The sequence below is a fragment of the Osmerus eperlanus genome, chromosome 7, assembly GCF_963692335.1.
Source record: "Osmerus eperlanus chromosome 7, fOsmEpe2.1, whole genome shotgun sequence".
In the NCBI taxonomy this organism is placed as follows: Eukaryota; Metazoa; Chordata; class Actinopteri; order Osmeriformes; family Osmeridae; genus Osmerus; species Osmerus eperlanus.
This window is the reverse complement of record NC_085024.1, coordinates 7,904,479-7,929,940: the sequence shown is the minus strand read 5'-3', so window position 1 is coordinate 7,929,940 and position 25,462 is coordinate 7,904,479. Positions and strand designations below refer to the sequence as shown.

The 25,462-nt window shown below is 41.3% G+C and overlaps 1 protein-coding gene across 3 annotated transcripts in view; it reads right to left on the bottom strand.

Annotated features, from left to right (window-relative positions):
- Nucleotides 1–534: 534 nt before the first annotated feature.
- Nucleotides 535–25,462, bottom strand: part of LOC134022947 (ankyrin repeat and IBR domain-containing protein 1-like) — a 78,762-nt gene continuing 53,834 nt past the window's right edge. For all 3 annotated transcript variants that reach the window (XM_062464698.1, XM_062464697.1, XM_062464699.1), the window contains 3 exons: nucleotides 4,958–5,069; nucleotides 4,141–4,184; nucleotides 535–3,909 (listed from right to left, as the gene is read on the bottom strand). In XM_062464698.1, coding sequence (XP_062320682.1) covers nucleotides 3,097–3,909; nucleotides 4,141–4,184; nucleotides 4,958–5,069 — 969 coding nt within the window. In that variant the 3' untranslated portion in view covers nucleotides 535–3,096. The remainder of the gene's footprint in view (nucleotides 3,910–4,140; nucleotides 4,185–4,957; nucleotides 5,070–25,462) is intronic.

Genomic DNA, 25,462 nt, shown 5'->3' with positions numbered 1-25,462 from the left:
GATGATTATACCATACCCAATCTTGAGAGATTAATACTGTCAAGATGAGAATCCTCTGTCGAGACCGTAAGAAAACCTCACAGTGATGTGTCATTGTGTGTTGGTGAACACACAACTATGATATCTGTGTACTATGATTTATTTTTGAGACTCGTTAACAAAGTGTATGTAGTATTGACTTGTCTTGTCAAGAAGTACAACGTTGCCATTGTTCTTCATAACACGTCAACAATGTTCTATGAAGAAATTATTTCATAAAAGTAGTAGGCTATACCCCGATAGTATTTTTATTTATATGGCACCTTTCACAAATCAACTTCACAAAAGAGAGAAATCATGTTAATAAATTCTTAAATATCGGTCTTGTCTCTGACATACTCAGTATGGTGGAATTTTACTAAAACTATGAAATGGTAACAGCCAACTCTTTAACCATGCAACTTGAAACAACCATGTCTTCACTTTGTTGTTCACTCTTAACTAAGAAACATCTAAACATCTACTGATTGCCACAAATGAGATTCAACACAAAAGTGAAACTCAACTCAGTTTATTGACCACACATCAAACATTATTTCATATAAAGAGGGAATGTATCAAGTATAGACTATGAAAGTGCAAACAGGATTCAAGGATTAGTTGCTGTACAATACAAAATCGTAATGGGTTAGAAAATGTTTGCTATTTCTGAAGTCCTTTGCCTTGGCATTTGAAATTAGATATCAAGGAAAATACAAATTCCAAGTATTTTTACGCCCTATTTCATGCAGAGCATACTGTTATATAAAGAGACAATAGTATTTATTACTCCACAGCTTATCAATTCGACATTACTTAAGTCCAACATAGTTCACTAGATCAGTATATGGCACTTACTGCTTCTCAGACACATTTTAATCATCTTTTTGTGATTTCAGTTAAAATTACTATTACTTTAATACAGTCAGACATGAGGTTGGAGAAAGACCAACTCAAGAAGTACATTTTCTGTCATATATTTTTTATACTGAACATTGTACTTTATAGACATTTAATCAACATATTTTGTATCAAATCTCCAATATATCTTGATAAAAATATTAATTTCTAATGTGACAGACTTCTGATTTCAAATAACTAGTCTTTAACACACAGATTATGCTTTGCTTAACTAACCTTCCTCAATACAAGCTTTTATGCAGGACTGCTTTACAAAGTTAGGAGGGTAAATAATTTTTGTAGCCAGACAAAATGTATACTGCAATAGTGTTTTCCTGCAGTAGAAAATACAATACACAATCTTTCGTCAAATAAAGACTTAACTCTGTACTTCAGTTGCTTGGCTATAGATAAAGCTGTATCTACAACAACAAAACTTCAACAACAAAAACTTTTAATAAAAATATGTATTTGGAGATGAGATGTGGTTCAAAACCAACATGTTCCATAATACAAACTTTAAATCATGTAAAATCAAAGGGTTATATTTCAAGGCATTAGACAAACAGACTGGAAACACAGGGAGGCTACAAATGTGTATTAAAAAATCATCAAAAATGACAGGTTAGGACACTTGTTTTGTGTGAAATTTAAAGTGAAATTGATCAAACAGATGTTAAAGGTGTCTTTATCCACACTGTTAACCTACTATAAGCGCTCAAAAATGTGGCAATAAATAATAATAGTTTGACATAAAGGCACTGTAATGAATTGCTTAGAAATAACTGTTTCAAGACAAGTTGACATGTTTCTGAGGTACGATACATGTCATGTCCATGTACTGTAGCCCTGGAGTTGGAAAGCCCTATTGAGGCTCAACGTACATTTTTCAATGACCAGTGACAGGTTACAGTGATTAGGTTTAACGATTCATTCACAGAAAATATCTGATTGCAATTCTACCTGCTGCACTCTCCTGCTTTGCAGCCAGACAGCAGATAGTCGGATCTCCATCCAAGGCTGTCTGTCAACATCAGGTCATACGTTATACAATAATGGTCAGGGACAACCACCTCGGCAAGTGGACAAAATTTGCTTTAAAAATCACTTGGTGATAGCTAACAACTAACTGTGCTTTTGCTAATCAATGTTTGGCCACTAAGCACAGGCATATAAGGATCTTAGAAGTGGGTGTTACTCCAACTAAGTTTGTTTATACTGGGGTAAATCTACAAACCAGCTGTGCAGCCATCCTTCACAGGAGAGAAACCCTCAGATTGGATCTACACTTACAGTAGGCTTTAACTCCAGTGGAAAACATCAACAATAATTACAGACTTGCAAATGTACTAAATGCACTTCAGTGCAGTCCATAAGTCTTTGGACAGTGACATATTTTAGCCTTTTCTCTACTCCAGCACATTGTAAAGTGTAAACTGTCAACTTTATTTACGTCCTATAAACTGCAAACCAAGATGAAATCACGGTCTTTTTAATAAATAGCTTGTAAAGTAATGACAGTTTTAAACTAACAGGAGGTGGATAATCGTGAAGTATCCCAGACTTCAGGCAGTCATTGCATATAAAAGATAGGCCTAAGAAACCAGAAATATGTACTTTATATAACTTAATTTGGGTTCCTGCCAATTTGTCCAATTGCTGAAATGGCAGAACCATGTATTAAAAGAGCTGTAATTTCTACACTGTTCTCAGTTCAGGGATGTAATTACCGTCAAATTACATCTAAAAGTCTGCAATCCCAATCTGTAGTTTAATTTCAACTGAAATGAAAATAAAACCAATTTCAAAATGTTTGAGTCAACAAAACGATGACCCTGTACTTTATATAGTTTCACGTCTTTATCTAATCTAAAACTCATTTTAAAGAAGCAACATGTTCATAACCGTTTCAGGCCATCCATTTTATGTAACACCCTTCCCATTAAAGACAACCTTAACTCGACTGAGGTGGCATCATATACCTAGCATCGGCTTCCAAATGTCTGGTGTACTGAGTAAACACACCTGTAGCTAAAACTGTTCACATCAGTGAATGTTTTTCCAACTAGCAAGTCCTCTTTCCTAATCCATGAGCCTTTGTCATGAGCCTACATTGTTTTCAGTGGTTTTGCCTTCGGAGAGTTGTTTTTCCTGTGAAATCTCGGCCAGCCAAACAAATTAGACTAGGTGCACTTGCTCCTCCCACTCAGATGAGCTGGTGCTGGGCTGGAGGTCCGAGGCAGAGTCACATTTTGGGGTGTCAGTGTGAGAGATGTTGAGGTCATCCCCAAGCTCTGCTTCTATGTAGGGGAGAGCAAGGGGCAGGGCTTCGACATCCACAAGGTCTAGCTGGGTAGGCCTCTCCGCCTCCTTTTCCTCTGAGGGGACTTGGTGAGGGCAGTGGCCAAATTGGTTAGCCTGCTCCTCCAGTTCCTCTTGTGGCTTGCTGTTAAGAATCTGGAGGAGAGGGCCTTGGTCTGAGCTGCAGGCCGTCTGGACCAGGTCTGTGTCTGAGGAGGGCACCAGTGTGATGCTTTGGGGGTTCATGTCATGGAACCAAGCCATGATGTTGCCAAGCAGGTTGGCGTTGGCTGCAGGATCATGACCTGCGGAGTCTGTGTTACTCGACGACGAAAGGATCATGCCCGGAGGCTCAAAGGTGAACAGGTTGTGGAGATTGTCACAGTGTTGCTGGGCGTTCGCAGCAGTGGTGCTGGACGTGACAGCGTAGTGACTGCTGAGTGTGCCCAACCTCGCCAGACTGTCCCCCAGCTCCAATAGCTCAGAGCTGCTCAGTGACGCCCGAGGCACCTCCAGACTGGTGGGAGTTGAGTCCAGTCTGGAGGGCAGTGATGTACCTATGGCCCCCAGTGATGCCTCATTGACTAAAAACTCCTGATTCTCCTCTCCCATTGCAAATCCTGACTCTTGGAGTGACAGCTGTATAGCCAATAGGATATTAGGATCATCCTCATCTAATGAGCTCAGACCCTGGTACAGGAAGTACAAAAGAAGAATAACTTTGAGGGAAGTTAATACTGCCAAGAGAAAGTTGAACAGTCAAATATACCATTCTACATTTTTTAAGAAATGCAAGGCTCACAATTTACATGTACTACTGTTGAAACTCAAAATGTATTTTGTTTGACAGCAAATAAACTGTCTTGGGGTTACATAAGCAGGAAATCTTGACAAGATATGAACAGATATCTGAGAACTCACCATGGAGGTACCTTGTCTCCTACTGCCTCCGATGTCCTGGCCATCTAGGGGATAAAAGAATGTCAAAAGCTCTTAACCACACTGAATGAAACTTTGCCTCACAATTACCCAAACATCTATTATTTTTAGGTCATATTAATGGCCAAAAAATTACTGTTTTTTATTACTGCACCTTTTTAAAGAATCTTCCAGAAAATGGTTATAATCAATACAAAAATTAAACTTTGGTGATGACATTTGCATTGGTCATAATTATTCTATTGTGTGTACTACTATGCACTGAAGTCAACCAGAGAACTGCCTGACACAATATTGTAGCCAAGCATGGACAATCTCAAGGCTCAAAGTTTTAGGTTCCTTTTCTACCATACAATATGTCAAACTTGAGTTGAGGTCCATGGCACTGTAGCCAATCACCTCAGAATTGGCCTCAAAAGAAAACGTCATTGAAGATTGACACAAACGACTTATGGTGGAGAAAAAAAACAAGTAACAGGAGATTCAACTCACACCAACTCAATAAAGGCGGGTTATTTGTTAGAAGACACAAAAGGACCCCATTGCTGAAACCAACAGCGAGGAGAAGACACCCTTTAAAACTACGAATAAAGTAGCTTAAACCGGAAGAGTGGGCCAAACTGCAAAAAGTTAGGTGCAGGAACTTCATCCATGGCAAAAGAAAGAACTTGATAGTTCTTGATCAGATTTTTATTTGATAAACTATTAACAGACAACTACAAAATAAAATAGAAATGTGAGTAAAATTGCCCCTTTTCTATCATTTTCAAAAGGCAGAAAGCACACAGATGTTTTGTACCTAAAGTGCTATCACTGGGGTCTTCTGGTTCAGGAGTGTTACTGCGCAAGCTGGACATGTCGCCACGTCGCCTTTGCCGGTGTCTCCGTCTGTACTGGAACTCTGCATACTCCTGAAACAACAACATTAATAAGCATCAAAACATTAACAAACTTAAGTTCTAACAAGCACAATATCCGTATTTACAGACACTTCCTTTCATGTATTCTCAAATCCCCAAACAGCTATCAGGACATAATTAACTAGTGCTTCAGGGTTAAGTTTTCCACTTCTCCACCCTTCTTAACCCACCTCCCCCACCACCCTGACAGCAGACAACTTCTCCTCCTTCTTTGAGAAAAAAGTTGCTGACATTAGCAGTCGGTTACCTGAACCCACCTTTCCTACCCACTCACCCTCTATGACTGACCCAACTAAATTTCTAAACTCTTTCTCTCCCCTGTCCGTGGCAGAGATCTCTGACCTCATTTTCTCTCATCGCCCCACCTCCTGTCCCCTTGATCCAGTCCCCTCCCCTCTCTTTCAAACTATCTCTCCCTCCATCAGAACTTTTCTTCTCCATGTCCTTAACTCATCTCTTACTTCTGGCACTTTCCCCTCTGCCTTCAAACAGGCCAGAGTTAGCCCTCTACTCAAAAAACCCTCCCTTAACCCAGCCGTCCTCCGGAACTACAGACTGGTATCACTACTACCCTTCTTTTCTAAAACAATTGAACGCGCTGTATCTAACCGTCTAACTGTCAAACTTCCTCTCTCAAAACAACCTGCTTGACCCCAACCAATCGGGCTTCAAGACTGGCCACTGCACAGAAACTGCCCTCCAGTCTGCCAGAGCGGCTTCAAGGTCATCCGTCTTCATTCTGCTGGACCTTTCTGTAGCGCTTGATACGGTTAACCATCAAATCCTGCTGGCCAGACTTTCTGAGATGGGCATCACTGGCTCTGCACTTCAGTGGATCTCATCCTACCTGTCGGGAAGATCCTACCAGGTCTCCTGGGGAGGCAAAGTGTCAGGCCCCTGCCAGCTCTCCACTGGTGTCCCACAGGGCTCCGTCCTTGGACCCCTCCTCTTCTCCCTCTACACCACCTCGCTTGGACCAATCATCACCTCCCATGGCTTCTCCTACCACTGCTATGCTGACGACACGCAGTTGTACCTGTCGTTCCCCCGACTGATCCGGGGATCTCAGCTAGGATCGAGGTCTGCCTCACAGACATCTCCGCCTGGATGACCGAGCACCACCTCCAGCTGAACCTCGCCAAAACAGAACTCCTCATCATCCCGGCCAAACCCTCCATCTCCCACAAGCTTTCAATCACCCTGGGGACGGTGACCCCTTCATCCTCTGCCAGGAACCTCAGGGTGACCATGGATGACGAGCTCTCCCTCACAGACCACATTGCTGCGGTCTCCCGGTTGTGTAGATTCACCCTCTATAACATCCGGAAGATCAGGAGATACCTGTCTGAGCATTCTACCCAGTTGCTAGTCCAAGCACTTGTCCTCTCAAAGTTGGACTACTGCAACTCGCTGCTCGCCGGTCTCCCAGCATGCGCAACCCGCCCTCTCCAGAGGATTCAGAACGCGGCGGCCCGTCTGGTCTTCAATCTACCCAGACGCTCCCATGTTACCCCGCTCCTCATCTCCCTCCACTGGCTTCCCATCACGGCCTGTATCAGATTCAAAACTCTGGTACTGACCTTCCGAGCGGTGAACGGGACTGCACCCGACTACATCAAGTCTGGTCCCACCGCTCAAGAGCGCCCGGTCCCAACCCAAGCTCTTCTCCTGTCTGACCCCCCAATGGTGGAATCAACTCCCCACCTCCATCAGGGACACTGACTGTCTCCCCACCTTCAAGAAAAGGCTCAAGACGCACTTGTTCCGGGACTACAACGGCACTTAGGAATGCTGGCTGGACCTGATGTTAGTTTCCTCCAGGATCACAATGACTCGTATTTAGAGAATTGTTGCTCTCGTTGGTTAGTTGTAACGGTTTCAAATTATTGTACTCGCTGTGAAATATTTTACTGTTGATAGTTTTTTCTACAGGTACACTCTGGCACTCTTGTGGGGAGTTTCATGTTGTTGAATTGTAACTTGTTTAACTGCATGCTCTTATGGTTCTTCCCTTTGGCACTTATTTGGTTTTCCACAATGTATGCTTCATGTTTTGGCCGTTCGCAATGTTTGGGGCTATCTCGTTGTTATGATCAGTGACCTATGCTCTTTTGTAAAGCTCTCTCTTGGAAGTCGTTTTGGATAAAAGCGTCTGCTAAATGCATAAATGTAATGTAAATGTAAGTTGTTCATGTGATCGAAGGTCAGTCAGTGATTTTATTCTCAGAATGATGGTGATCTAGCTGGAACTATATCAGTGCCTGGGACCCTTGTGGTAGCCATGAGGCTGTGGGGGGCATACATAGAACTTCTTGGGCTTGACAACTGTCAGCAGAATGCTTTTATATGTCTTGACATTCACAACTACCACTGAAAGTTATGTTTGAAATAAAAACTTAATTATGATGATTGACAGCCCTACTGGCATTTATAAAACATTTCACTTTAGGGAGTTAGACCACAGCTGTTTTGGTGTGGATCAATTCTAGAATTCAAACATTGATCTCACACATTGCAAGCATCACTGTTTAATGCATATGTAAAGAGAAGACAATTCTAGTCTTGTGTCATATGGAAATGTAGAGATGACATTAATTCAATTCCAAAGGTCAGGTTCATTAGCAACACCAAGGGCAGAGAAAGTCTGCTGAGGGATAAGAGGAATGTTTCCTCCACATGTTATGTGCCACATTCCAACTTTAGACAGAATATTGATGCCTGGTGGGTATTCTGGGGGACAGGAGGTGTTTTGGGACTATGTGATGATAGACGTTTTAGTTAGAAATGTTACAGCAGTCTATCAAATCTCAAATACATTACAAAACAATTTCATATAGCTTCATATAGCTTAGTACATCCTTTGAAAAGCAGAATTTGTATGAGGTTTTGGTGAGCTGTGCGCAATATTGTGAAACAACAACTGCGGAAATCCTTATAAACAAGGTCAGAATAAATGACTTATGAATATTATGTCCCAACGTGGTTGACAGCAAGAAAATAGCATTTAGCAAGAAAAAACATGATTGGATGTGATCAGTGCTTAATTTGTAAAGTGGGAGGTCCCGGAACGTAGAGGGGGGGTGGATCCGGCGACTCAAAATGGGGTTGGAGGTAATGGAACTCCCCCAAAATTGCACTGCGCAGGCATGCAAACAGGTCAGGGGTAAGGTGAGAACGATGCGGCGAATCCGCAACCCTCTAGGGCAGGGGTTCCCAAACATTTCAACCCACGACCCCTACAATAATGGTGCCAGTGACTCGCGACCGCCGCATGCTAAAATACATGCACATTTTGTGTCTGATGTGATGCTAGTTCGGGAGTTTGATAGTCAATGCGAGCGAGACAAATGTTTGGGCCTTTATTTGAACGCAAAATCGGTTTTGAGCTTTGTGTAAAATAAACATAGCCTTTTTCAATTGGTAAAACCTTGTCTACTGAAGGTGATGTATTTTTGTCTCAGTTTTTCAGCCCCAACCTTACGTTTCTTAGCCTGGTTTTCCATCGTTATTCTTCTCCCGGTGCTCCCGATGGCCAGTCCGCTACTGCGGGCTGTGCCGCGGTGGTGGATTTTCAAGTCATTTTATTTTAAATTCTCTTGCTGTCGGGGTGCTGTAGCACTCTAAGCCCGCCTAGTTCCCGCGGCCAAGGTATTCCCTCTCCACTGAAATCCAAAACTCAGCCAGTGTCTTGGCTGAGAACGCTGCCTTTAACGTTCGGTCGCTTGACAGTTCAACTAGTACGTCCTCCTTGTCGGATGTCAGATGGTTTGCCGTACTTACAGTGAATAGAAAATCAAAAGGCTGATGGCTTTTTTATTTGCATGCATTAATTGAACTACATTTTTTAACTTGTTAACATTTTGGCTAAAATATGCTATTTCTAATTGTTTTAAAATGTTCCTTGATTTCTGGAAATCATCTCGCGACCCCCACTTTGGGAACCACTGCTCTAGGGGGGTCCGGGGGCATGCTCCCCCGCAGGAAAATTTCTCAAATTTTAAACGCATCAATCTAGTGCACTTTGAGAGCAAAATTAAGAGGCTAGATCAATGTATAAAACTTCTCCCCACTCTACCCCTGCAATTATCCAAACGAAACGAGGCTAACAGCTAGCCCTCTCAACCAGAACAAGCGCAAGTGTCACTTGAAGTGCCTCCCCCTCTGTCTTACCCTGAAGATTCACCTCAAAATGCATCGAAAATGCAAACACAAGATTTTTGTGGAACTTCAATGGGGAATAAAGACTAACAAGACAGATAACAACATTGAACACTACACAGTAATTTATTTTTTTCATTTAGGCAAATAATTTTTCTTAGTGACACAGGAGGTGCCAGATCCAATAAAAAAGGTTCCGGATCCAACGTCGGAGGTGCCGGACGTTGGATCTGGATAAGCACTGGATGTGATACAAGATTGAAATGATAATCTTGAAAACTAAAATAAACACTAACATGACTTTTTCCATCTGCAGCAAAAATAAAAGCAGTCTGATGCCAGAATCTTCAGAACAGGTAAAAAATTGGCCTTTTTGGGGCGTGCAAAAGGTTTTTACACTTTTCCATAAAATCCAAAATGGCGGCCGCGTCAATTCGGTTGTTATGAAATAATATCGATGGTCAGGCTTGGGATCAAGAGACAAAGAAACGACTTTATTAAGGTAAAAACTTCAACAGTTATTAGCCAAAACAAGTTTATGCTTCCGGCCACGCCCCCTTTTAGTCACATGACAACATTTTTGGTGGACATCCTCAGAATAAGGTTCCGAGTAGGCATAACGAATTTGGTGACACTGCCTCAAAGAACTACTGAGATATGACTTCACTTCCTGTTTGGTGGCTTTTCTGCTGAATTTGATTGGCTGTCACGGACAAACGGTTGTGGGGATCAAAATGCTTTACCATATCTTTTGTGAGGCTTGGTCTGAAGAGCATATCTGGTAATTTTGAAGAAGATGTGACAAAAATTGTAGGAGGAGCAGGCTTTCAAAGGTTTTTGCTAAAACCGGAAAATCTATACAACCGGAAATTGACGCCATGGTGTGGCGTTGAACTCGGCTGATCCAAGGAATCCAACGGTACCTCATTTTTGACAATCGGACATACGGTTCAAAAGTTGCGTGTGTAAAAACAAGTCCAACTTTGACCCATTGGTGGCGCTAGAGTGGTCTAATGGGAGACATGAAACTTGGTGTGACACAGGCGCTGTGACATTTGAAACCTCCCTAGCAATTAGCCAAGCATGCATGTTTCAAATATTCACTAAAAATCTACTTTTCATCTTACAGTCAACTTTTTCTCAGATTTGTGTAATAAACATTCTCAAATGTCTTCATATGAACTTGTTATTGTGATCAGAGTATCAGTTTTTGACTGGCGGATGTGTAAAGCATTATTTTAGCGTTAGCGATAAATTCGATTTGCTTTATATCAATCATTTTTTCAGATATGAAGTTGCCTTTGCATATGGTAACATGTTGTAGTGTCTTCCACCGATATACCAAGGTTGGTGCTGATATCTCAAAGATTTGCTGAGATTTTACCCAAATTCTTGTTTGGTTGCTTTGTTGCCAATTTTGATTGGCTGTACCGGACAAACGGTTTTGAAAATCAAATATATAAATAATGCCCGAGTGAGGGTTGCTCTGACGATGATGTGTGCCACTTCTGGGGAAGATTGGAAAAAAATTGTAGGAGGAATAGGCTTTCTAAGGTTTTTGATAAAACCGGAAATGGCGGAAAATCTATATAACCGGAAATTGACGTCATAGGGTGTGTTGAACTCGTCTTGATCCAGGGAATCCAATTGTACCTCATTTTTTTAAAAATCAGACATACGGTTCAAAAGTTGCGTGTGTAAAAACAAGTCCAACTTTGACCCATTGGTGGCGCTAGAGTGGTCTAATGGGAGACATGAAACTTGGTGTGAATAAAGAAGGGTCTGTCCTTAATGAGTGTCCCAAATTTCACAAAAAGTTACCGTATGGTTCTAGGGGCTGCCATTGACTCCCATGGTACTAGAATAATAATAAAACCTACAATAATAATGTTTCCTCCTCATGGAGGAATCCTAATTACAATAGGTGCCTCGCAGCTTCGCTGCTTGGCCACCAATAATAACTAGAGAGGGTACAATTTCTGGGGAAATTGAAGGGTGTGCTCGCTTGCGTCGGTTGCAGGTGGGTCCGTCCCCTTAAGTTTTTTCCCATCTAGTGATATTTTCAAGCATTTAGCCTACTCAAGAACCCCCTTTGAAACAAACGAACCCCCTTTGAAACAAGTTACTGTAACAACGTTGTCACCGGCAGTATTTCAGATGGAATCGCGATTCAAACAGTACCATCTGCTAACTGAAAATATGCCCCCCAAAACGTAAATAAGCTTGACATCTATTTAGGGAGAAATGGATCATTCAAAAGAAGTTTGCTACGAGCAAGCTAGTTGCGGTGGCTAGCCAAACTTCACTGAGTGAGGGGATTGTTTGAAAGCGCCAGAAATGAGAAAGTTAGTTTTGACATAAAGTTTAGGCTGTGGCACTGAAGCCAGCGACGCACCACACAAGCTTGAATTTAAACTTTACATACATTCTTTAATGTGACATTACTTACTGTACATGCAAGTCTTGATTTGCTTAAATGTACATGTATGATGCTGCTAGTAGTAGTACACCACGGCACGATACAATACTCGCTGTGCAACAGCACATCAATCCATGCGTCGTTGCTAACGTGTGCTGACGTGGTGACGTAGGCTATCACTGGTACCCTTTGTTGACAGAAGACACTTTTTGCCACAAAAACGTTGTAACCTCCTAAACTGTGCAACGGAGTGTAAATAAAAATACAAGCAACTCAATCGCTACCAAGACGAAACTTTTGACATCTAGGTTGTCTATGTAGTCCAAATATTGACTGAGGCTTAGGGGGGCAAAAATAAATAATGATAAAAATAATAATAACTAGAAACGGCTGTTCCTGCGAAACAGCAGTGAGAATGCTGAAAACCTGAATGGGGATAGCTGACCATGCTAAAAAAGCGGAAAATTGTGAAAATTTTGTAGAAAGTTATAAGCTGAAGCGCCTGAAAGGTATTTTTTGAAAGGGGATGGAACTGGACGAAGGTATAAAACTACAGAAAAGAGAATAAAAATGCAAGAAGAGAAATCATTCTGAAGAATTTGAAAATTTTGCAGAAAATTATTTGCTGGAGTTTCAAAAGGCCTGAAATGTATGTTAGAAAGGACCTGCAGCAAGATGAAGGCAGAAAAGTACAGAAAAGAGAAGAAAAATGCAAAAGTACTGGCAGTTGGAAGGTACTGCTGTGAAAGGTATTTTTGAAAGGACCTGGAGCAAGATGAAGGCAGAAAACAAAACAAAAGAGAAGAAAATGCAAAACAATAAGGAAAAATTCAGAAAGATGAGCTGCAGGAAAATGTGAAAATTTAGCAGAAAACCATTTGCTGAAGTCTGGGTTGAACGAATTTGAAGGTAAAAGGACAACACTGGAATGACTTGAACTTGCTGGAAAACGTAGCAACCGTTGGTCATTGGCAACTGACTGGCAACATTTCTAACCTAGAATCTAGGTTTCAGGTTCAAGACGGAGGAGAAACTAATCATGTGTGCCTGCACACCCAGTCCTGTTCAGACACTTAATTTAAGATGACATCAAAATAATAATTCATAGTGCAGGGTTGCCAATGTTGTCGTTGTCCCTGGTGAGTTTTTTATACTTAAATAATAAGATCATGCTACATCTAACCAGTGGATCATTTCTTGCAAGTGTGTCAAAGTGGTATTTTTAAAGACTGTAAATACACTTCAGTTACGAAGCATTTGTTTGTAGCTAGGTAATGAATGATAGTTATTAGACCGTATGTGACCTGGTTTCGCCGTTCTATTAGCAGCCATGATGACAGTAGCGTCACTAGAATGGCCATAACTAACAAAATATCAAATATCGAATCTGTCCGCTGTTCTACATTGCCCACATAATTACGTATATTTCATTCCAAGACTGCCGAAACCATAGATATCCTTTATGTGTCTGTACGGTCAGAAATACAACTCCTTTGTCAGTTTCAAAAACGTTCATGGTGCGTGTCTGTTTGGTTGCCACGGTGATGGCGCAGCTGTGATAGCTAACGAGCTAGGCAGATAGAAAAACGAACATTTACCTAGCATCCACACCTCAAACAAGTTGACCTAGACGCAAAACTACACGTCCAATCAATAAAATGAGGATATTTTCCGAGACCCAAGACTCTGACGAAACTGGAGATGTAATTTATGTCTGTGCGGTCAGAAATATGTCTCTACCGGCAGTTTCGAAATCGTCTTCCTTCTTGCTTTCTCTGACGGATTTTACCCACCTCTCCATTGAAGTTAGTGAGAGAATTTGAAAGGCTGCTCTCGCTTCAAGGCTCATAGCTGAAAATCTGTAAATGTGAGCTCTTTAGTAGTTACATTGGCTGAAAGAAGACATTTTTTCCTACATTTTAAGGTATAACTTGTTTCTGTAAGTTAAACTATATGAAAGTTAGAGGAATGTGTTTGACAATTTAGTTGAATATCAGAAAAAGAGCAGGCAGCAGTGTGCGAGAACTAGAGAGGGTACAATTTCTGGGGAAATTGTAGGGTGTGCTTGCTTGCGTCGGTTGCACAGGGGTCCGTTTTTTAATGACATTTTTACGATTGATATTTCTGTATATTTTATATAAAAATGCATACTTATTTTAAGGCAGAGTTTCTGGATATATGTACAGCTTGTGTCTCTATAAGGTCAAGAGGTCATGCCAGGGCCGGATTAACCATTAGGGCAACTGGGCACTTGCCCAGCGGCACATGACATCTAAGGGGCCCTGGACAATGTCAACTAAAATGTTACATCACGTTATGAACGCAGTCCTAACTTTCCTTAATGTGAGTACTTTATTACAACTCATTCGATCAAAATGTTATGTTAAAATCACGTCAAAAACAGTGTTTGTGTAGTCTAGTAGTAGCCAGTGCCGCCGCTCCCATAACGCTCACTACGCGCTGTGCATAGGGCACCAACTCCTGAGGGGGCACCAAAAAATAGCCAACTGAAAAATCATCATAGTTATAATACTTATAATACCGATATTATTTTAGTATAGAAATATTAGAGACGTATATTACAAAACAGGCAGAACAAGAGATGTAGCCTATTTAAATGCCCCCCAAAACAAAACAAAACAAATAGGCTACACACTCAACTTCCCAAGCTCGCTGTGGGTGCCCTTCCCTCAGTGGGCTGACGAACTTTGACAGTAGGCAAGGTCAACTTTTCTAAGATGGGCTTAAAACGATAACAGGAGTCAGGAGAAGGAAAAAAGAAAGAAAGAGACTGCGAGATGGTGCCCGTGCATCACTTTCAGGTAAGTCCATGTTTAATCATTGTTAAATACGGGAAATGTGCTGCTAATTTAATGGTTAGCCTATGCATACACCTCAAACTTGCTGACGTTATTGCTAATGTTAGCGGACTCAAATATGTTAATTTAGTTAGGTGCAAGCTAGATTGAGATTTTACTGTTAAACATTATCTATGCATTTTACAAGTAACTGCGCCAGCTAGCTGTTACTTTCTTACCTACTGTCTGCCAAGCGATTCTGTGCATTCTATGTTTGAACATGTCCAGATGCTGTATTTAAGCACTCTTGTAAGAGAGAGTCTTCACTCATGCTAGCCACTCTGTTGTGGATTTGTGGCATGATCCGACGTTGAGCTAATAAAACCGAGTCAACCCTTTTTATAATTGTTGTGACTCCTTCCGGCCTGCCTTCTCCAGAATTTACATCTTATCAAGTGGCGTCACCGAACAGTGATCTTCAGAAAAAGGGTGCCAGCAGGTGAGCAGACTTTCATTTTTGAATGGTTATATTAACTTCTGCTTACCTGTGGTCCCATAGCTGTTAAGAGAACAAACCTGTTCAAAATATATTTATAAAAAGGGGAATGGATGATTTCTGTATGAAGAGAAGGCAGGAGACACGACTTTGAAGTAGTCTAGTAGATTAATAGGGAATTGGAAAAATGTATCTTATTTCACTCGATGACTGTTAATTAATGGTAATACGAGAAGGCCTAACAGTTTCTTGGGAAGCGATAGGCTACGGTACAGATACAGACAGAGACCGTGAGCAAGGGCTGGTCCGCTTAGCTTGTAATTGGTTAAAAAGTTTTGTATCTGCGTAGGACATATGAAATGATGTGTCATGGTAAGACGTATGGACCGTAAAAACCTCTAACAAAACTTGGTTAGAAGGTCAGTAATTTAAGGGCAGGATTCCCGGTACTGTAAAGTCCGTTAACAAGTCTCGTTGCTGGTTCGAACGATATAAAAACTTAGGTTAATGGTTGTAGATACGCACGTGATTAGTAAAAATTCATATGTAAAGAGATATATTCTTAAAATATAATCAAAACTTAAAAGATAAATACACAAATGAATGTAAAGAAATAAAAGGTTTGACTTAGGATATTAGTTACTAACGTTTTTCTTTTACTAAACGTGCATGAAAAAATGGGGAGCCAATCTAGTAAACCGAATGTGCCTATGGTAATTAAATTCAGGACAGAGACCACGCAAGGAGAAAAATACCATGTCAGAGTCACTAAAAATGGATCTACATTTAAAACAAGTTCCAACTATAAATTTTATTCGCAAGTCATTCGTTCCGAAGGTGTCCCGTTAGGAGGAAAGATGAGAGAAGGGAGCTCAAGGAGAGACTCGCCCCTCCTCACACGACCCCTCCAAGACCAAACATGGCACCACAGGCCACACACCAGACTGACACACTTGTCGACTTGATGTGGGAGAAGTGACGCTGTATACTGCCATGGACTTGGACAATGTTAAATGTATCATTAATGTTCCACAATTTCAAGTTTCAGATATACCATATGAAATACCGCAATTAAGTTTGAGTATTGCAGGAAAAAGAATTCCCTTTATGGGAATTTCCTGTTTGAGGAAAACAGGAAATAGATTTTGATGATTACACATTACAACATTATTTTATTGCTAGCGCAACTTCTCCGATGGCATTATTGGGCTTGGTGAGTAAATTGAATGTAACCATCTTACGTTTTCAGGATGGGATAGAGATCCACATACCTCAGTTTTTTTTCCAGTAGTGTAAAGGCATACCACAGAGCTAAGTCTATTTTAGGGGATGTTGAATTTGTGAAAACTTTGTCTTCCATTAGTGATATTAAGGAATTGTTGCTGCAGCTGCTAGGATTGTTAATTTGAAATCAGTTGAATTTCCTTTTTCAGAGAAACTCATAGATCCTGAGGTCTTACAAGACATTTCAAGGAACATATTTATCTCACCACATGGGATTCTGTTATTGGGGAAGACTATTTCTGGTAACGTTGAAACCGTTGTGTGTGCAGTCAGGAAGGATTTTTCTGATGTCCCTCATTTGATAGATGCTTTTAATCAATATTTATTAATGCCCACAGAGTAGGAGGAATCTTAATAGTTGTATCATCTGGACATATGGATTGGAACCTAGGCATTTCTTTATTGAACAATACAGACTGACGTTGAACCACGGATTCGGTATGGTAATGTTAAAATATAATTATTAAACAGTATCCTTTATTCAAAGATAAAGAAGAGGGGATGAACCCTGTTATTGACAGTATATTACAACAATAGTATATTTGGACACGCCTTCCAAAGAGCTATATTGATTCAGCAGCTGTCTATAGTGCAATAGTTAATAGGCATCTGGCACAATTATCACTCCCATGTAACTCGACCTTATTGCAAAATGTGGACTATATTCTGGTGGCGGACAGAAATGAGACAGAATGTGTCTCAGAATCGAGAGCCCTACTCAAACACTGGCAACAGGTGGACACTGGGCCTCACTTGCTAAATGAACTAGCGGGGATATGGCTGTCGATTTTGTCACAAGAAAGAGTGAACAGCCTTAAGGACATTGTACGACCAAGGAACAAAACTGAGATGTTGTCTTTCCTAGGACTGGTGAACTATTGCAGAAATGGGATTTCTGAATACACGATTCACTATGCAGAAGTGCGCAAGGCCACACTCAAAGACTCTCCTGAAGTCATTCAATGGAATGAGGAAATGAAACATGCCTTCCGTCATATAAAATATCTCTTGTGTACTGCTCCTGCACCGGGATTACCTGACTACAAACTAACTTTTCATCTGTACGTTGCAGACAATGGTGAAATAGTATCCGCAGTTCTGGGACAGGAACATGGAAATGGAGTTAGGCCAGTAGCCTATTACGGTAAAATGTTGCCACTAATCGTCAAGGGCATGGTTCCCTGTTTAAGAGCTGTTGCATCCGCTGCTTTAATGGTGGAAAAGGCACAAATAATAGTTATTGACATCCAATGATATTACACACTTCACATACTGTGAACATTATCTTAGTACATATTACGACGCAACACATGACAAGCCAGAGACGTAGTAATCACGAACACAGTTTGACAGGAACTCAACAAAAAATGTTTTGACTACTTCCACACACACACACACACAAATCCAGCTGTGCACTTAAAGATTTATAGAAACTGACTCAGATTATGTCGATTCTCATGATTGCATGGATATTATTGATTCTACATCCAGAGTAAGGACGGATTTGTAACAAACAGCTTTGGAATATAGTGATTTTGTCCTATTTTGTGATGGTTCAGCACTGCGCCCAAATGATAAAACTATTCTTTCCGGATATTCCATAGTGGATGATTTAGGAAATTGTATTGAAGCCCATAGATTACCTGTTTCTTCGGCTCAAGCGGCAGACATAATAGCGTTAACTAGATCTTGTATATATGCCAAAGATAAATTGGTTACCATATAAACAGACTCCAAATATGCATTTTCAGTGGCACATGACTTCAGTAAGATTTGGGAAAACAGAGGTTTTGTAACTACTGCAAGAAGACCCATACAACATGCAGATTTAGTAAGAGGACTATTAGATGCTATGATGTTGCCAACTAACCTTGCCATAGTACAATGTGCGGGTCATTCAAAGGCAGATTATGAGATTGCCAAAGGTAATAATTTAGCCGACAAGCATGCAAAAGATGCAGCGTTAAATGCTTCCTTCCCACCGTGGATGAATCATTCTTTCATGAATATTCAAATGTTAAATCCTCCGTTTACTATTGATGACTTGATATCGTTTCAGAATCAGGCAATGCCATCCGAAGTTCTACTTTAGGAGAAGAAGGGATGCGCAAAGCACAACGATGGTTTATGGAAAACTGTAGATGATAGAATAGCATTACCAAAAATAGCGTATGAATCCTTAATATCCTATGTACATGGCGTTACCCATGTGGGGTATAAAAGCATTATGCACTATATTTCACAATTGTTCTTTACAATTGGACTAGAACAACAAGTTAGAGATTTTGTTAAGAGATGCTTAATCTGCGCTCGTTGTAATCCACACGTCAATCCGGCTAAAAGAGATCATTTGCCGAAACCTGAAGGTCAATTCCAACAATTACAGATAGATTTTACTCACATGCCCAAGTGTCGAGGATTTTCGTATCTTTTAGTGATCGTGGATCGATTTTCAAAAGGGCCAGAAGCCTTTTGCGACAAGAAAGGAAAACGCTCAAACAGTAGTTAAGTGTTTAATGGAACATGTTATTCCTCGTTTTGGGATACCAAATGCGATAGACTCTGACAATGGAACTCCTTTTACTTCTAGAGTAACCAAACAATTAGCAGCAGCATTAGGGATTAATTGGACATTTCACATTCCTTATAACCCTCAAAGCTCAGTATAAGTGAAAAGGACCATTAAAAATAAATTGGTGAAAATACATCAGACAAAACAGACAACTTGGATAGACGCCCTTCTACAGGTGATTCTATCAATCAGAGCGATGGCAAATTCAGGCACAGGACTTGCTCCCCATGAAGTTTTGATGGCTAGACCTTTTCCTCTAAGAGTGCTGATGGACAAGTAACAGAATCTCTTCCTACTCCAGGTGATCAGAGTATTCATAATTTTCAGCCAGGTGATTATGTTTTGGTACGCAGTTTAAAAACATTGGCTCAGCAGGACCAGCCAAGATTTGGACCTCCAACTCAGGTTCCTTTGGCAACCAGGACAGCTGTTAAGGTTACAGGTCAACCCCAATGGATTCATGCATCTCAACTTCGAAAAGCACCTCCTATAGCGAATGCAGTATAGGACGTATAGGATACAGTGAATGGCACATCGAAGGATGGGTAATATTTCTCGCCTCCATATTAATATTTCATCATCATGAGTGTGGATATGGTGTTGTTCTTCTCTCTTTGTTTCATGATGTATAGAAGTGAGGACATTGGCAGTGACACTGAACCGTGTGGTCGTGCGGAGCATCATCTCTCTTCTAGCGTTGATTACGGTCAATTATGCGGTCATGCTCGAACACCCTACTAATTCGGATGATGATTCATGGGATGATACCAAGGCAGGGATAGTGGTTAAAAAAGAATTAAGTGAACATTCTAACTCTTATGATCAGCATGTTAGTACACATGTACGACAGACATGATTTGTTTAATTTATCCGTTGATGACAACAGGAAGAAAACCATTCTATGTTCAGAAAGTGGAAAACCTTAACATGACGGAAACAACGCTAGCAATTAAGGCAGAGTACGAATCACTTGACGGTGAAGAAGTGTTAATACTAAGTCAATCACTTATGTTTACCGTGCCCAGCACAGTTACTGTTGAGTACTGTAATACATTCTGGAAGAAGCTCACTCCTAAGTTTCTAGTTCAGAGAGATTTGGATGCTTATGACAATATTCAACCAATAGTTATTAAAGCTACACGAATGAAGGCACCTGTAACTTGTCTAAGTTATACACAAGGCGTTAAAACAGGGCATGAGATGGGTTTTACTCAGGGTTGTCCAGATAAGAGGATCTTCCTGGGAACACTTCATCCGTGGCCTGCTACTGATCTTATGATTTGGCTTTGTGATAACAACATTTACACTTATCTTCCACTTTATTGGAAAGGTAGATGTGCTCCCTATTGGATACCACCTAGTACTGTATTTGGGAGAGTTCCAATTCCCACATCATGGCCAGAAAGTTCACCTAATGATCTATCTGGAACCTTCAAAGAAAATAATGAAGTAAAATACACAGATGAGGATATGCCAGTCAATAAAGACCATCCTTTTGCATCTAATCTATGGTACAGCGCTCTCAAAAGTAGAGTTCGAAAACTGACTCCTAATTCTTGCTATGCGTGTTCCATGTTACCGCAATCAACTGAAGAATTGTTTCCTTATTGGACAGTTCCACTTCAAGGTCCTGAAGGATTACCATCCATGTGCCTTCTCGCTTATCAGTACGTATTGCAAAGACATCCTTTGTTAGGTGAACAACCTAATTCAAAGATTCCATTGCGACCGATTATTTTGCTGAATAACATCTATGTGGCCAAAGCTAGCAACATGGTAGTCAAAGCCAAAGGATTATTAAACATCATGTCACAATATATTATCTATTCCAATATTTCCATAAGTCAGGGAAGCAAACCAGATTTACAGAATTCTCATGCTACTATATTCTCTGTCCCTAGAGAGTTGCCATCATTAGTAGGATGTACAATATTCTACAAAAAACATTTCTTTGTCTAATGATTTAGCTATTGTTCCTACTAAAGTTTCAGCTAACATTAATTCGTCCTCAATTTATGAAGTGTGCATTAGAGGAGTAGAGTAGAGTGGCTCCACGATTCTCGTTGGTGATATTTAGCCACTCTTTAGCTAGCCACTCTGTTGTGGATTGGTGGCATGATCCGACGTCAAGCTAATAAAACCGAGTCAACCCTTTTTATAATTGTCGTGACTCCTTCTGGCCTGCCTTCTCCAGAATTTACATCTTATCACTTATTATTTATAAAGATTACATAGATTTAAAAGCAGTTTTTTGCTGCTCATTTACAACTCAAAATACGAGTGAAGTGTAGAATGAAATAGATGTCTTCTCATTTCCCCTGCAAGAGGCAGCCTCATCGTTAAATCAAAACGAATAAATTTGGCAGACCGGTGTAAAAATTGACCTAATCTCTATGACTTAAACGTCCTTTTAAGTTTTTCCCTTCTCGTGATATTTTCAGGCATTTAGCCTACTCATTGCATTCATTCATTAATAAAGAACCCCCTTTGAAGATTATTCTACGACAGATGCATCATAGACCACTGTAGTATGTGTTGCCCGGGCAACAGAGGCTAATGTCATGATGCTAATACTTCAGTGAAATAGTAGACTAGCTACTGTTTCCGAAAGTAGATGTACTTCCTTAATAAAATCAGCTTATATTGTACATTACATTTCACAATTGTGTTTCACATCACAAAGTAAAATGAGTAAATAGTTATCACCCTGGCCTCTTTGCTTGTGGCGTTTCTGCAGCTGCCTTGCAGTAAAGCTATAGTTAGCCTAGCTATCCCCCAAGTTAACAGATGCGAAACAAATGTTCTGCTACAGGTAGTCACGCGTGTTGTAGTGACGTTAGTAACGTCAGTGACTGTGGCTAGCAAATTAGCCACCGTTAGCTTCACTTTTCGCCACAAAAACTTAACTTGAGCCTAAACCATGCAACGGAACGTAAATCCCAATATAAGCAACTCAATCGCTACCAAGACAAAACTTTTGACACCTAGCTTCTCTATGTAGGCCAAATATTGACTGAGTTTTAGGGGGGCAAAAAGAATAATAATAATATATATGTGAGAGAACAAAGGTTGTGCCCTTGCCGAAGGCAAAGCACACCCAATAATAATATATATGTGAGAGAACAATGGTTGTGCTTGCCAAAGGCGTGAGCACACCAAATAATAAGAAAAGGTAGAAACACAAGTGGCTTCGCAGCTTCGCTGCTTGGCCACCAATTAAACCAATCATCCAACTTGGGAGTCAGGTGGTTGAGCGGTGAGGGAGTCGGGCTAGTAATCTGAAGGTTGCCAGTTCGATTCCCGGCCATGCAAAATGACGTTGTGTCCTTGGGAAAGGCACTTCACCCTACTTGCCTCGGGGGGAATGTCCCTGTACTTACTGTAAGTCGCTCTGGATAAGAGCGTCTGCTAAAATGACTAAATGTAAACTTCCTGCTTTTCTGTTAATCCATCACTGACTACCCCGAACTGCCAAATGCTCGACCTGACAATACAGTAGACATGATTCAACAGTCCCAGAATGTCTGCAGACTCCAGATTCAAGCTTGTGAGCTGGGCAGTTCTATAACTCGGAATTGAGTAAACAAATTAATTAGACATTTCTGGATAATACAGTGCACACAAAGTATTCACAGTGCTTCACTTTTTCCACATTTTGTTGTTACAGCCTTCTTCCAAAATGGATTCGATTCATTTTCCCCCTCAACAATACACACAATACCCCATTACGACAAAGTGAAAAACATTTAATATTTTTTATAGATTTGCAAAAATTAAGAAAGAAAATATAACATGTATTCACAGCCTTTGCTCAATACTTTGTTGAAGCTCCCATTCTTCTTTGCAGGACCTGTCAAGGTCCATCAGGTTAGATGGGCAGCGTCGGTGCACAGCCATCTCTCCAGAGACGTTCAATCGGGTTCAAGTCTGGGCTCTGGCTGGGCCACTCAAGGACATTCACAGAGTTGTCCCGAGGCCACTCCTTTCTTATCTTCGCTGTGTGCTTAGGGTCGTTGTGTCCTTCGCCCCAGTCTGAGGTTCAGAGCGCTCTGGAGCAGGTTTTCACCAAGGGTGTCTCTGTACATTGCTGCATTCATCTTTCCCTTGATCCTGACAAGTTTCTCAGTTCCTCCGCTGAAAAACATCCCCACAGCATGATGCAGCCACCACCATGCTTCACTGTAGGGATGGTATTGGGTTAAGGTTAGGGGATGGTATTGGCCAGGTGATGAGGTAGGTGATGGTACCTGGTTAGGTTTAGCATTCAGTCCAGAGAACTTTGTTTCTCATGGTCTGAGAGTCCTCCAGGTGGCAAACTCCAGACAGGCTGTCATGTGGCTTTTACTGAGGAGTGGCTTCTGCCTGGCCACTCTACCACACAGGCCTGATCGGTGGAGTGCTGCAGAGATGGTTGTCCTTCTGGAAGGTTCTCCTCTCTTCACAGAGCAACCTGGAGCTCTGTCGGAGTGACCATTGGGTTCTTGATCAGCTCCTTGACTAAGGCCCTTCTGCCCCGATCGCTCAGTTTGGCCAGGCAACCGACGTTAGGAAGAATCCTTGTGGTTCCAAACTCTTTCCATTTACGGATGATGAAGGCCACTGTGCTCATTGGGATCTTCAATGCAGCAGAAATGTTTCTGTACCCTTCCCCAGATCTGTGCCTCGATACAATCCTTTCTCTGAGGTCTACAGGCTTGGTTTGTTTTCTGACATGCACTGTCAACTGTGGGACATTATAGACAGGTGTGTGCCTTTCCAAATCATGTCCAATCAACTGAAATTACCACAGGTGGACTCCAATCAAGTTGTAGAGACATCTCAAGGATGATCAGTGGAAACAGGATGCACCTGAGCAACACTTGTGTTGTGACACTCACAGCCTTAGCCATGACACTCATGGCAAAGGCTACTACTAAAATACTTATGTACATGTGATTTTTCCTTTTTAATAGATATGCTAAAATTTCACAAAAACGTTTTGCACGTTATCATTATGGGGTATTGTGTGTAGAATTTTGAGATTAATTTTTTAATCCATTTTCGAATACGGCTGTAACATAACATGTGGAAAAAGTGAAGCGCTGTGAATACTTTCCGGATGCACTGTTGGTACTCTATGTCAGGGGTTCCCAAACTTTTCAGCCCACGACCCATAAAATAATGGTGCCAGCGACTCCCGACCCCCGCATCCACGGAGGTGGTTTACGTATACGTGGGAGTAAAAATAGGCCCTGGACTTTGGTCCAGACCGGCCCACCAGAACCGGACCCCATATACGCCACCACAGCTAACCTGTTAATGCATGCACATTCTGTGTTTGATGTGATGCTAGTTCGGGAGCTCGATAGTTAATGCGAGCGCGCTGGGCTAATTTTTTGTCCTTTATTTGAGCGCAAAATTGTTTTTGAGCTTTGTGCAAAATAAACATTACCGTTTTTCAATTGGTAAAACCTTGTCTAGTGAAGGTCTTTTTGTCTCTTATTTTTTCAGCCCCACCCTTACGTTTCTTTAGCCTGCTCCTAACCAGACTCTCGTACATTTCATTTGTACAGAGAGTCTGGCCTCGCTCCATTGACAAGCGTTGACTTCCTTGTAGACGGGTACTCTGTTGAAGTTTAAAACTATTGGATCTGCCCAGAGCCACTCTGATCTGCCATAACCAATCGCTAGCGTTCGCCTTAGCCAATTCCTTCACCACTACTGTAACAGAGCTAGCTGCCGTAGCTGGAAAATCAAACCCGAACCCCGTGGGGAGGAGGGCCACAACATCATGGCCACCAACAAAACTCAGCAAAACTTGTTCTTGCTCCGGCTTAAGCTGTTGGATATTCGGCAGCGATGCCACAACGGACCGAATGGCTTCGCTCGCATCTTTCTCCGCCGCCATTACGGAACTACAACACAAACTAGCACACAAGATCAACTTCATCGTTCTCAGCCACTCCCTCTGTTCGCTGATTGGCCGGTTGAAAATCAACCTGGAAAATCTGACTTACGTACCGTAAATCAGATTAGTACTTGCAACGGAATGTAAATCCCATGCAACGGAACGTAAATCCCAATAGAAGCAACTCAATCGCTACCAAGACAAAACTTTTGACACCTAGCTTGTCTATGTAGGCCAAATATTGACTGAGTTTTAGGGGGGCAAAAAGAATAATACTAATATATATGTGAGAGAACAAAGGTTGTGCCCTTGCCGAAGGCAAAGCACACCCAATAATAATATATATGTGAGAGAACAATGGTTGTGCTTGCCAAAGGCGTGAGCACACCAAATAATAAGAAAAGGTAGAAACACAAGTGGCTTCATGTACTAATTTACGTACTAATGGCCAGACAGACTAATGGCTAGTACAGAAGCAAAATCAAAATTGAGCGGAAGTACGTAGGAGGGCAGAGCCAGGCTAACGTTTCTTAGCCTGGTTTTCCATCGTTATTCTTCTCCCGGTGCTCCCAATGGCCAGTCCGCTACTGCGGGGCTGTGTCCGCGGTGGTGGATTTTCAAGTCATATTATTTTTAATTCTCGTGCTGTCAGGGGGTGCTGCAGCACTCTCAGCACCCATAGTTCCCGCGGCCATGGGTATTCCCTCTCCACTGAAATCCCAAACTCAGCCAGTGTCTTGGCTGAGAACGCTGCCTTTAACGTTCGGTCG